The 14,158-nt window shown below is 38.5% G+C and overlaps 1 protein-coding gene across 12 annotated transcripts in view; it reads left to right on the top strand.

The window, feature by feature from the left end:
- Positions 1 to 1,762: 1,762 nt before the first annotated feature.
- Positions 1,763 to 14,158, top strand: part of ABI1 (abl interactor 1) — an 86,086-nt gene continuing 73,690 nt past the window's right edge. For all 12 annotated transcript variants that reach the window (XM_040248450.1, XM_040248457.1, XM_040248452.1 and 9 more), the window contains exon 1: positions 1,763 to 2,069. In XM_040248450.1, the coding sequence (XP_040104384.1) occupies positions 1,953 to 2,069 (117 nt within the window). In that variant the 5' untranslated portion in view covers positions 1,763 to 1,952. The remainder of the gene's footprint in view (positions 2,070 to 14,158) is intronic.

Raw genomic sequence — 14,158 nt, 5'->3', positions numbered from 1 at the left:
GAAGTTGTGGTATATATACATACACACAATGGAATATTACTCGGCCATAAAAAGGAACACCTCTGAGTCAGTTCTAATCAGGTGGATGAACCTAGAACCTATTATAGAGAGTGAAGTGAGTCAGAAGGAGAAAGATAAATACCATATTCTAATACATATATACTGAATCTAGAAAAATGGTACTAAAGAATTTACTTACAGGGCAACAACAGAGAAACAGACATAGAAAATAGACTTGTGGACATGGGGAGAGGGAGGAGAGGGTGAGATGTATGGAAAGAGTAACATGGAAACGTGCATTCAGTTCAGTTCAGTTGCTCAGTCGTGTCCGACTCTTTGCGACCCCATGAACCACAGCACACCAGGCCTCCCTGTCCATCACCAACTGCTGGAGTCCACCCAAACCCATGTTGATTGTGTCACTGATGCCATCTAACCATCTCATCCTCTGTCATCTCCTTCTCTTAATCTTTCCCAGCATCAGGGTCTTTTCAAATGAGTCAGCTCTCCACATCAGGTGGCCAAAGTATTGGAGTTACATAGATAGGCAATGGGAATTTGCCGTATGGCTCAGAAAATTCAAACAGGGGCTCTGTATCAACCTAGAGGTGTGGGATGGGGCGGGAGATGGGAGGGAGGTGCAAAAGGGACGGGAGATATGTGTACCTATGGCTGATTCATGTTGAGGTTTGACAGAAAACAACAAAATTTTGTAAAGCAATTATCCTTCAATAAAAAAATAATTAACTAAAAAAAAAATGTTATTGACAGCAGTAAGTTTAGTTATCTGACACTGGTTGATTAGTATTGTTAGCACAGGATTGAAGTTAAAGGGGAGGAAGAAATGAATAAAGTTTTGGAGAGAGAAATTAATTATAAACTCAATAAGAGATCTTGGTGTTAAGGGGACTCCTTTTCAGTTTCACGTGTACAACATAGTGAATATTTTTAGATTATATGCATCTGGTTGCTTTTAAATTGTGGGCCTTTAAAGGTACAGAGTAGGCTTCCCAGTTGGCACTAGCAATAAAGAACCCGCCTGCCAAAGCAGGAGCCGTAAGAGATGGAGGTTGGATCCGTGGATAGGGAAGATCCCTGGAGGAGGGCATGGCAATCCACTCAAGTATTCTTGTCCGGACAATCCCATGGACTGAGGAACCTGGGGAGCGACTAAGCATGCATGCAAAGGTACAAATTATCCTTACTCAACTTGTACCTGCAATGTTTACTTCATTGCTTGGTACAGAGCTGGCAATATCAAGTATTGACTAAATTTTAAGTGAATTGAGGGCAGCAGAAGTTTAGACAGTAAAGCCTGAGTCGCGTTATCTCTAAAAAGATGGAGGAAGTAAAGATTTGGAGTTCTCCATATTTAGTCCCTTTTAATCCTTGTCAGAATGATATCTGATTCCTAGTGAAGCAAATTCTGCCAAGCTTCACAGCCTTCTCGGGGAACCCTGTTCTAGAGAATGAACTAGAATGAACTCGTTCATTCTCTAGAATCACTCTGTGGCGCCATCTCCCGGAGCTGTCAAGAAACTTGGGATTTAAACCTCCAGCCTCTTTCCAAGTTCTTTTATTACTCTCCTCCCGAGTCTTTTTCGGAGGCTCCCTGGACGCATGCGCCTTTGATGGGCAGCAAGCCAGTGAGAGACTACAATTCCCAGAAGGCCATGCCAAAGTTGGGGGGGGTTGGAAATCCCATGGTCTGGGGAAGTGGGAGGGAAAGGCAGGAAAGCTCGCGAGAGAACGAGCTTGCGGCGCCTGCGCGAAGTGGGTGGAGGCGGGTGGAGAAAGTGAGGAGGAAGAGGAGGAGGTGCTGTCCCACAATACCAGGCGGGAGGGCGGGCAGGCGGTTTGTATCCGGGCTGTGAGGTGCTGGGAGCCTCCGCGGACCTTGCTGTTGCCTCTGTCTCTTTAACGCGAGAGGAAGCGATGCGGAGGGGTGGAAAATGGCAGAGCTGCAGATGTTACTAGAGGAGGAAATCCCGTCCGGCAAGAGAGCGCTGATTGAGAGTTACCAGAACCTGACCCGGGTAGCGGACTACTGTGAAAACAACTACATACAGGTGAGCCGCGCGGGCGGGCGGACGGGCGGGCGCTGCCGGCCGGGCCGAGGACCCGCCACCGGCCGCCCGAGTGACCAGCCCATTGGGCGGGTGGGGGAGCTGCCTAACCCCAGCGGCAACCCCAAAGCCTAACCCCAGCCCCAAGCTCAGCCGGAGTAGATAGCGAGCGGCCGGGTTCGGGAAAGTCGGGCTGTGATACAGGAAGTGGCTTTGGTGGTTGAAACCCCAAGAAGCCGAGAGAGAAAATGGGCGAGGGATCCCGGAGCCGCGGCCGCCGCAGCCCGGCGCCCCGCTGCCCTCCTCCTCCCGCGCGGGCTCGGCCCCCAGGACCGCGCTGCTCTCCAGCCGCCTTCCACCCGCTGGGCTTCCGTCCCGGCCGCCAGCCGCAGGTTTCGGAGCGGCCGCCTGAGCGGAGAGCCGAGGGCCGGGACGAGGAGAGGCAGGAGCTGGAGGGGAAACGGGGGTGCATCGGGGGAGGGTGGGGTGGGGGCGATTATGTCAGTTTCAGCCCAGAGGGTGTGTCTTTTATTTATTTATTTTTTAAAAAGATTGGTCATGAGTCACATCACATAGACCTCCCCGAGGAGAGGAGGAAGCGGGTGGGGAGCGAGGGAGGGCGTCGAGAAGTTAACCTCCGAATTCCCTTTAATTGAAGGTTTGTAAATCTGCCTGCCTGTTGGTTTTCAAGTCGGTTTTTTTTCCCCTCTCATCAATTTCACTTCCGCCCCCACCACAATATATTCTAGAGATTGTTAGGGCGGTAGTTAGTGTAAAACACAAATTATCCTTAACTACTTGAAAAAATGGCTTGGATATTCTCTCTTCCCTAAAAGTTCTTGAACTGGTGGCTTCTTAAGTAAAAATAGAACGGTATAATCGCCGGTTGCTTTTTTTTCCCTGAGGTTTGTCTCTTTCCATTCTAAGTACACGTATAGAATGAATCTCCGAACTAGAACTGTAACGACAAATATGTTACTGTAAATTTATTAGAAAATTCTTGTCACTTTTCTATGACAGGGATTGGTTGTTTGCTTTTAATGTTTGAAAGTGAATTATGTTGTGTGATGGTTTAATTTGTAGACCTTTAATTGTGTAAACTGAACAGTTCGCAGTAGAAGCAAATAAAAGTAGCAGGGTCCTTTGTATCAATGTAATGGCACGAAAAACTCGCTTGTTAGTGGAAAGGCATGACCAAAACGTGCTTTGAAAGGCTGGGGTTATTGCAGTAGAGAACTAAAGTATTTATAGAAAGGCATCCCATGTAGGTTATAATTTTTAAGAACCAATCGTCTCTGTGTTGGCAAATACTTTTCCTCTTTATTTTTAGAAGAAGATACTGTTTTCAGAATATTTTGAATATTTCTCAATTCCCATATTAGTAACATTGTATTTTCAGTAGCACTACTAGGAATTTATCGCATACATTTTTTCAGGCTTTTATTTTAGAAATTCCGCTGATAAACTTGTTGAGTGCTTGCCACAACTACTGTATTACTTGTTTTTGCAAACTTTATATTTGGCTTTTAAGAAAATATTCTTAAATCTAATAGGAATGTGAATATAGTTTTCAAATAGAAACGCTATCTTACTGTTTATCGATATTGAAAATAAACACGTTTTATTCAAGTTCACGTGAAGAACTTTAAAATTGAGGTGAATCTCAGTTTGCTGCAGGTGTTAAAGATTTTGAAAGCCAAAGGAAGAGCACAGGAAGTTAAATTACCCAAGTTCTAGAGAAGTCATTTCTTTGTAGAAGTCAGCAGACAGGCGCTTCATAAAGGGCTGGTTTCTTTTTGTTTTGCATGTTGGGAAATCTGACAAATATATGGTGTGGTAACTGCTACGTGTTGGCCACTGCAAACATGTTTTAACCTGTCTGTTGACTGTTTCTTTTTCAGGTAGTTGTGTGCTGTTTTTTTTTTTCTTCCTTGACCCCTTTTCTTTTCCCTTCTTGCTACCATCATGTGATTTTGAAGCACTGTAAAATTTCATTATATCTGTAAATAAATCATTCTGTTTCTCTTGTAGTCTTTTAAGCATGTTAGTACCATGGTGCTAAGATGCACTGTCACTGGCCCCAAGTTGTTTTTTTTTTGATGATCCTCAACACTAGTGAGATACTCATAAGTACTTGGGGGAGAGGGAAAAAATGAAATTCACGAAGATGGTCACTAGCTGCTTTCCCAGGAGGCTCAGACAGGCTCCAGAGATGACATGCACTTTGTGGAAGTTGATGTGGTGGTAGCTGATTTTGTGATCTGCCGTGGTGCTGTGGAGAGGGGACAAATAGTACTGGAAATATCAGTTTGGATGTCTTTTGAGATCTCTCTGTATCCCTTCTGTGACTGATTGGGTAATGGCCAACATCCTGTGTAAACATAGTTTCACTTGGAGAAAGTATATGGTCACTTGTGTTTTGAGAATTTTTTTATACCCAAGGTGAGTTATTGCCTGAGTGATTTTTATCCTGAGAATTTAGTTTTGATTTTGTTTCTTTCCTACACTTTGGAAGTACAGTTCTGGTAAGGTGTTCAGCGGGCAAGTTCTTTTGGCTGTAGTGCAATTGAGTCCTTGAGCACTTTGTTAGCTCTTTTGATCCTGTTGACTTTATTAAATTTTATTATTAATAGCAAAACTCCTCAGAAGAGTCCGCTATCTTTTAAAAAGGACAGGGCTTTTGAATTTCTTAGGGGAAAATAGTATTCAAAATAGAAGGTGTATTTTGTTTAGACATAAAGACAAATCTTTGCATTTTTCTACCTTAGTTTGACTTTTCTGGTGGTTATGTCAAGGACAGTCACTGTTCAACTAGAATTCATTTGTTCTGGCCAGTTCTCTGCACTCCACTTCAGGGTCCACACTGCCTTTATCATAGGGACTCAGCGGGAGTAGGAAGGAGATATACGTGAAAAGGAGCAGAAACTGCTTACGAAAGATTTCTCAGCATAGTTTGAGTAAGGACAGAAAAGTCTTCCTTACCTCTTAACTTTTTAATTTTTTCCTCTGGAATCCCCCCGATAGGGGCTTCTTTTTGGTCAACAAGTATATCCTGAAGTCTGGGAGGATGAGGGGATACCATCAGTGAGCTGCTTAGTTTAGCTTGATTTCCTGTACCTGTGATGTTAGTTTGTATTCATTTGCTCATTAGACTCATAGTCTTGGAAGGCAGGTAATTTTTTGAGTGGGAGCACTTTGGAGTAGGTAAAAATTGACTTTTGGTACTCTATAGTTTATTCCAGTTTATAAAATGATGTCACTTAGGTATTACAGTAGTTCTATGATCTTTTTCTTTCTCCTTTCCTTTTCTTTTTTAAACAAATGAGCAGTCTGAGGTTCTGAGACATTGAATACCTAGCCTAAAGTTCCATATCATGTATGAGATAGCGCCTGGAGTCAAACCCAGATTTTCTGATTCTGCATCCTAAGTGGATAAAAAGAATGTATGAAGAGGGTAATAGAAAAGGGAAGAGTAAGACACCTGCTTCTGCTTATTGAGTGTTTACTGTGTCACAGTCTTTGCTGGTTGATTCGTATTATCTTTAATCCTTGCAAAAACTCCATGATAGACAGTATTCTCTTACAGATGAAGAAATTAGGACTCGGAAAATGTAAATAAATTTTTATTTTATCGTACAGTTAGGGATTGGCAGTCAGGATTTCTCTGTAACTCTGACAGGCTCTAAAAGCCATACTCTATCCATATCACACTGTCTATAGATGTGAATGAGTCCAGAAATGGCATGAAATAAACAGATTCTTGTGAGTTGTGTCTGGGATCCTCACAACTATTTTACTATTTGTTTCCTCTGAGTTCCAAGTTGTACTATAAGAACAGGTATGTTTATAACTTGGGAACTTGCCTGAATCACAAAATATAGTAGCTCTGGCACTTGAAGTATTGAATTACAGGAGTTGTAAGCTAGTTTTTCACTGAGCTCACTGGTCCCTTTTCCTTACTTGTGTGTTTTTGCCTTTTCCTCTTCTGAATCAGCTTTGCAATTGTGATACGGAAATTTTTAGAAAAATTAGTAGACGTTAACAAAACAAAAAACTTCTTGAAATATTTGGAGTAGTTCTGATTTCCACACAAACTGTGTTCAGGTAAAGACAGTCAGAATGATTGCAGAGATGAGGACAGGTTAAAAATGGTAGAAATCTTAATTGTACTTGAAAGTTAGAGTAAAACAGTTGTTTGAAAAATTAGAGAAATTGGAGATGTAGTTTGGAAATCTATAATACATGAATTAAACAAGGTTTAGTAATGCACAACATAGTGATTCTAGTTAATAATATTGTGTAATTGCTAGGAGTGTAAATCTTAAAAGTTCTTGGTATAAGAAAGAAAAATTGTAAATTTGTGTGGTGATGGTTAACTGGACTTACTGTGGTGATCATTTTGCAGTATATACAAATAATAGTGAATTATTGTACACCTGAAACTAGTAGTGTTATATCTCAATAAAGAGAATGGAATTTTAGATAATTTTATGGAAGTTCCTCAGTTAATTGTTAGATTGACCTATATCGTGTCATAACATTAATTGAACATTAACGGCAACCCACTCCAGTATTCTTCCCTTGAGAATCCGGTAGACGGAGAAGTCCATGAAGTCGCAAAGAGTTGGACATGACCAAGCAACTAACACAGTGCTGCCATTAAACAGGCAGAATCTGACCTTGCTGTTAGGTCTTAATGAAAGTCCATTCATAAGAGTGGAGTTTTATACCAGTTCTTACTGATGCTCTCAAGAGTACTGAATATTCTTTAGGGCTGTATATCATTGGAATGTTTGTATTAAAACAAACATCTTTTTTTCATTTTGTAACTACAGTACCACTAAGAACTTTACATGCGATACTGTGATCTAGTTCTAGTCTGTGATTAGATTCTCAGTTTTAGCTTGTTTTTGTCTTTTGGAGAGAAGTGGGTTTTTTTGTTTTGTTTTGTTTAGAAAATTGTTGAAATAATCCCTTCAAATAAGAACACTTTTCTAATTCCTCTTCTGTGTGTCTGCTTTCTCCAGTTGGTTCTGATAGGTGGTGAATGCTAATACTCCTTAAAGTAGAAAAGAGATGTTTGGGGCATTTGAGTTCTGATCAGTGCTATTTATTTATTTATTGACATATAGGATCTTAGTTCCCTGAAGAGGGATCTGTAGTGGAAGCATAGTCTTAAGCACTGGTTGGCTGGGGAAGTCTCTCTAGGGCTATTTAGGATAGATAACTCTGTTTATCTTAGGTTAAATTATATTCTAGGAATTAGACATTTGTGAGTTAGCAGACAAGAATGTATTAGCCAGAGGAAGATGCTAATATTGGGACAAGAGGTTGAGTCAAATATTAGTAGAGATATAGACTGTAATTCCATGAAAATAGTGGTAGTACAAAAAATAAGGTAAAAGTCATAGTTAAAAGCTAATTTTGGAGCATTTAGAAAGTTTGAATTTGGGGGGAGCTGTGTATTTTTTCTAATGCCTTTTAGTGTTGATTATAACTTTTACTGAAGTTATGGCTTGGTTTTTGAAGGATAATAGCCAAGCCCTGGAACTAAAAACTTTTTAGACCTTACTACTTATTTAATAAGACATCATGCTAAAAATAAGGGACTCTTTTTAAAGTACAAAATTAAGAAGATAAGGCATTTGGAAAATGGTGATTACTGTCTGTTGTTTTTATTTTTATTTTATTATTATTATTTTTTTGCCTGTTGTTTTTAAAGCAAATAGCTGACACATACTTTAATTCCATAGAAAGGAGACTTGAAAAGTTTTTAAAAGTACCCAAATAGGTATGCTTAACTAATTTACCAGTTTTCTTCATTTACAAAATGAAATTTTCTGAGATATAGTTGGTAGTGAACTAGTATTTGTGGAAAAAACCTAAAACCAAAACACCCTAAGGAATGTTACGTGTGTTTGGCGCATGGGCTTAGTTGCTCCATGGCGTGTGGGATCTTCCTGAATCGGGGTTCAAACTCACATCTCCTGTGTTGGCAGGTGGAGTCATTATCACTGAGCTGCCAGGGAAGCCCCGAAGTCTTATTTCACTAATTTTTAGCATAGTAATTAAAACTCACTATGGAAAATTTCAAATGTACTAAAAAAATCATAGTATAATGATACCCCTACATGTTCATCATCTGGCTTTAATGATTGCCGGCTCATGGCCATCTATCATCCTCTCCTGTCTCTTTACTGTTCTGGTAAAGTCTATCCTTGACATATCATCTCATCCATAAATATTTTAGTATGTATCTCTACAAGATAAAAGTCTTATTAAATCCACTGCACAACTGCTATATGTGGGGGAAAAGATAATGAATGTTACTATAATTTATTTATGACAGTAAGGAGTAGAGAGCTTTAAAAATTTTAATATATTTAAAATTTACAACCAGTTTTGTTAGTAACTCCTGCCATAGATTGATTAGAATATAGCTATATTATTTGCTTCATAATGCAGTTTTAGAAATTGAGCTATAAGTCATATAGTATAAAACCAGCAATTTTAAAGTATACAGGTCAGTGGTATTTAGTACATTCAGTGTTATGCAACCACTGCCTTGATGTATTCTAAAACATTTTCATTGCTCCTCAGAAAAGCCTGAGACTGTTAAGCAGTTTTGTTCCCATCTCAACCACCCTGCCCCCAGCACTTGGGATCCACCAATTTGCCTTGTGTCTGTTAATTTACTTATTCTATATCTTCCATATGAATGGAATTATACAATATGTGGCCTTTCGTGTCTCTTTGACTTGTATTAGGCGTGATATTTTCAAGCTTGGTTCATTCACTTGGTAGCATGTGTTAGTACTGTATTCCTTTTTACAGTTGAGTAATACTCTAGTGTGTGTATATTATACCACATTTTGTTTATTCATCTCTTGCCTCCTCCATTATGCTTCCCTGGCACCTCCTTACCCAACTACCACCACTGATTGATCTGTACCACGTCCTGTTGATTCTTCCTCTTAAATATCTCTTTAAATTAGTCTTCTCTGTCTCTATTGTACTACTCTAGTGTAAAGCTTAGACAACTGCTCTAGCTTCTGTCTTTACATTACCACATATCCCTCTGATCACATCCCCATTATTCACACTGTGGCTTGACTGGCACTTTGAAAATGGAAATCTGATCATGTCACTCCCCTGCTTAAAAGTTAGTCAGTGATTCTTCATAAATATGCAGTCTCTCAGTGAGGCCTATCAGGCCATTTATGGTATAGCTCCTGTCTTTTTAGTCTTGCTACATTCATCCTATTGCTCTAGTCTTACCAGTCATAACGCCCTTTCAGTTTTTTGAAATTTCATTCTTCTCTACCTTTGCAAATGGTGTTGTCTAACTAGAGAGCTTGTTCCTCTTTGTCTAAATGTCACTTCTGTGTCAGGTCTTGTAGTTTAGGTGAAAAATTACTGCATTCATTTATCATTCTTCATTTGATCAAAATCTTTTGAGTACCTTCCAGGTACCACAGATAAAATAGTAAGTGAGGCCAAGTTCCTACTCTTAGAAAGTTTTCATTATAGAGGGGAGGGGACAGGGGATTCCTCCCCTTCCCCCCACCCAAAATAAAAACACAAAACAAAGACTTTCACATAGAGAGAAGTGCTGTTTGGAAAGTTAAATAGGGTGACAGGATGCAGAAACCTGGGATTGGGCAGGAGGAAGTGATAATCTCTGGAGGTGACCTTTGAATTGAGACCTGGAGGATAGGGCATCTTCCCCATGAGGATCTAGGAAAAAGGCAAGTTCAGAGGCTCTGAGATGGGAAAAATCTTTCTAAGGGTTATGTCTACAGGGTAGTGAGAAGGAGACTGGTGGGAGAGAGGTCAGAGAGATTGTCAGGGGTCAGATCACATGTAGGCCTTGAAAAGTGGTTGGATTTTATTCCAGATGTGATGGGATTATCATTGCAGTACTTAATTTATTTTTTGAAAGAATCATTCAGGCTACTGAGTGGCAAACATACTAAAGGGAAAGCAAGAGCAAAATTTCCAGGAGGAAGGGTATTATTATACTAGTCCGGGCAGAGAATGAGAATTGCTTGTACTTTGTTATGGGGTGAGGAATTCGGGGGAGAGGTTGGCCATTTTTAAGGCAGCGCTGAACAGGGCTTACTGATGGATTGACTATGCGATATGAGGGAAAGAGGGCTTGCAGGATGACTGCTAGTCGAAATTATTTTCCTACCTGTGTCAGTGGATGGCTGCACATGGGCGGGGGGCTATCAAGAGTGCTCTTTGTGGATGTGTGTTCAGTCTGCATTAGATTTGACAATGAAGTTGATAGGCTAGGTAGATAGTCCTTCTGGAGTTTAAGGAGGAGTCAGAGATCCACATTTAGGAGTCATCACAGAATAGATTACCACTGCCTCAGAGAACTATAATGTGAGCCACATATCTAATTTAAAATTTTTATAATAGCCATATTAAAGTATAAAGAAATAGGTTCAAATTAATTTTAATAACATTGTGTTTATTCAGTGCATCCAAAATACAATTATTTTAATAAGTAATCAACACAGTTTGTTAATGAGATATTTGCATTCTTTTTAAAGTACCAAGTCTTTGGAATTTGATGTGTATTTTATACTTGGAGCACGTCTTAGTTGCAAAGTAGATAGTGAAAAACTGGGACGATTAGTGAATGGGAAGTCCTGTGAAATCTAAGGATTGTTGAAATTGAGGTGCTAGAGCAAGTCAACTCCAGAGATAGAAGAAGAAATTGGATGTTCAGAATACAGGATTTTTAGAGATCTAGATTTTTGAAAATGCTGTAAATACTAGTGATGACCATGAGGCATTTTGACAGTGATGAAGAAAAAAATGTTTTAGTTCAGGAAGTCTGGAGACTGAGAGGCCAGGGTTTGGGGTGGATTATCTGAGTGAATGTTGACATCACTAAGAATAATGATAGGAATGGTGATGAATCAGTGAGTCCTTAGCAAAAGAGGGAGTGATGCTGATGTTGGTAGATGACAGTAATGAGGTTACTTTCGTAGAGACCTCTTCCCTACGAGCTCAGTTTATACTCCGTTCAGTGCTCCCATAGAATCCAATGTGTTTCCTCTGTGTACTGATTACATCTGTTTGACCCGATGCTGATCTCCAAGAAAGCAGGTTTACCAGGTTTGTCTTGTTCATTCCCATATCTCCAGTGCCTGCCCATTGCCTGGTATATAAGCTCTGGAAGTTTACATGGACTATTCAAGGAGTCTGGAAGGTTAGTTTTCATCCTCACTCTATCACGAATTAGTTGTATTTTAACCAGCCTTTAACTCTTTTGTTGTTGGTATTTAGTCACTAAGTTGTGTCTGACTCTTTGCAACGTCATGGACTGTAGCCCACTAGGCCTCTCTGTCCATGGCATTTCCCAGGCAAGAATACTGGAGTGGATTGCCATTTCCTTCTCCTGCTAATTCTTATCTTCTGTAAAAGGACACGTTTAAACTAGATTATGTCCAATTGCAGTCCTGATGGTTTTTATTAGTTTGCTTCTGACTTTTTAGTCTTGTAATTCCAGTGCTTTTCATTCGTTTGTTTCTGAGTTATTTCTTCAGTTTCCTCTAAAAAACCCTCCAATTTACTTCCACTTATTCCTTCTGTTTTGTATGTTGAAATGTTTACTTTGTCGTAACGAAGATATCAAGACATTGAATAAATAAGTTCAGTCTTACTGAAGAGAGAAAATGTAAGTGAGATTGTGTTAAATTAGAACGTCTTTGTCTTTCTCTCTTCACAGTATAGATCAACCGTACTGAAACGTAAAGGTCTCAGGACTCCTTTATACTCCTAAAAAAAGCCAAGGACTCCAGAGAACGTTTTTGAGATGGGTTATATTTATCAGTATGTACTGTATCAAAAATTAAAATGGAGAAATTTAAAACATTTATTAATTTGTTTAAAATAACATGATGGGTTTTAACATAAAGAATATAAATAGTAATTTTTTGAAAAATATCCGTAGGTTTCCAAAACAAAAGTTTGGAAAGAGTGGCATAGTTTTATGACTCCAACTCTCTTTAGTGTGTGGCTGGAAGAAACTAAATTCTCATATCTACTTCTGCATTCAGCCTATTGTGATACTTTATTTTGGTTGAAGTATATGGGAAAAATCTGGCTTCATACAGTTATGTAGTTTGAGAGAGAGAAGTATTTTAATAGTCCATGTATAACTGTGGATAATTTTGTTTGATATTGTATTGAAACTCAGTAGTTCTTAACGGTTTGTTGCAGTGTGGACTCTGAAACAATGTCAACATTTTATACTCCAGTACATTAAAAATTATTGCATGGGTCATTTGGATGGAAAATATTTGTTCACTTAGTTATGTGGATCCTTCTGAATGTTGACCCATTCCATTACAGGATATTAAAAAAAAATCACATTTGTTAATATCACTGCAGATCTTCATGAGTCTTAAGTTATTGAAAAGCTTCCAAGCTCACATTGGTGGATTAAAGGTTTCCAAAATTCTAATGTTTACTTGAAAGCTCGAATTTTACTGTTGGCAACAAACATTGCTGAACAAAACAAACAAAAATTTTCCTTGAAATGATAGGCTTACTTCATTCACTTTAAGGAAGATGTCTGCCAAATGTCCAGTCTGATTAACCATAGTTTGTCAGTTGTTTTTTGAGGTAACACGTAGTTTTTGAAGTTGTTTTTTGAAGTTCCATGGAAAAATGACTTATTTAGCTTGCACAAGTGTTTTTTCCTATTATACTTAGAATGCAGCAGAATTATTTTAAAGTATTTTTCCTTTTGTCACACAGAATATTGAAAGACATCTTGTCAGAAGAAAAGGCAAATAGTGTTAGTATTACTATGAAAGCAGTAGTTTTGACCTTGTAAATCTCCTGAAAGGGTGTGAGGGATCCTCAGTAGCCTGCACACCACACTTGGAGAAACTTTGATATGAATAGTTGGTTTAGTAGGCTTAACATCTTCCATTTAAGGTAATGCTGGGAGTCTGAATTTTAAATATCACTGTATAGCCCTGTCTGTAGTGGACATCTCTGACTTAAAGCTTGTGCAATACCTCATAAAAACTTTAAAGTTCCTTCTGCAGGAATTCTGTTAATACTGCCATATTCTATGTTAATCATTTTTGATAGTTTCTTATATTCTGAATGTTAGTTTTCCTCTGTATATTTTACCTTTCAGCACTAATTTCCAAATAGTTTTAGTTTCCTATATCTGTTTTCTCCAAATCTTACCCAAGCTAAAAGTTTGGTAATTTGTTCGAATGAATTTATTTGATTAATAGGAAGTTGTTTATATTATATGATTTTTATGAAGTAATATGAAACACTGGTCTTAAATTGTTTATAGTAATCATTTAATTTTTTTCTAATTTGAGTATGTTCCTTCCAAATTAGATTTGAAGTAATCTGTTGTTGATATTACCTATGGTACCATATATCCCTTTTCTGTACTAATTTATTTATGTCTTAAAAAAAAGAAACCCAACTAAAGTGGGAGAAAAAACAACAACAACTGGCTTTTTGTTTTGTTTCAGCTCTTCCTCTGGCATTTTTCTTCTTAGGTTTTTTTTTATACTTTTAATAAAAAACACTTTGGATTAATCCATTTCTCTTTCATAAAGATTGAGAAATCTTTGTTTTCAGCTCCATGTTTCATTACAATTAATAATCATATTCAGAGCTTGCTTAGGGAGACAGACTGGTGATACTCCCATTCTTTCAGAATAATCAGAGAATGCCATAAAAATCCTAAAGCAAACAGGCAAATTTTCACAAGTTTTTAAGTTTGGAACCATAGGAATGCCAGTAAAATGAAACATGCATAATTATATGTAATGTGCTTCATTGTATTACAGAATATATTAGTTTGTCCCCTGTTCACTTATTCAGCAGTTTTTGACTGCCTATTATGCCCTGAGTGTATTTTGTGAATCAGATATAATCTCTGCCTCCGTCACTAATCAAATCACATACTGTAATAAATTTTATCTGGGGTAATGCATGTTGACTTGAAAGTATCCTGTCAGGTGGCTCCACCTAGCCTGGCAAACCAAGGAAGTAACGCTGGGATGGAGATCTGAAGGGTGACCATATAGATAGTT

Source organism: Oryx dammah, unplaced genomic scaffold (genome assembly GCF_014754425.2).
Source record: "Oryx dammah isolate SB20612 unplaced genomic scaffold, SCBI_Odam_1.1 HiC_scaffold_10, whole genome shotgun sequence".
Lineage (NCBI taxonomy): Eukaryota > Metazoa > Chordata > Mammalia > Artiodactyla > Bovidae > Oryx > Oryx dammah.
This window is presented reverse-complemented; position numbering and strand designations above follow the sequence as displayed.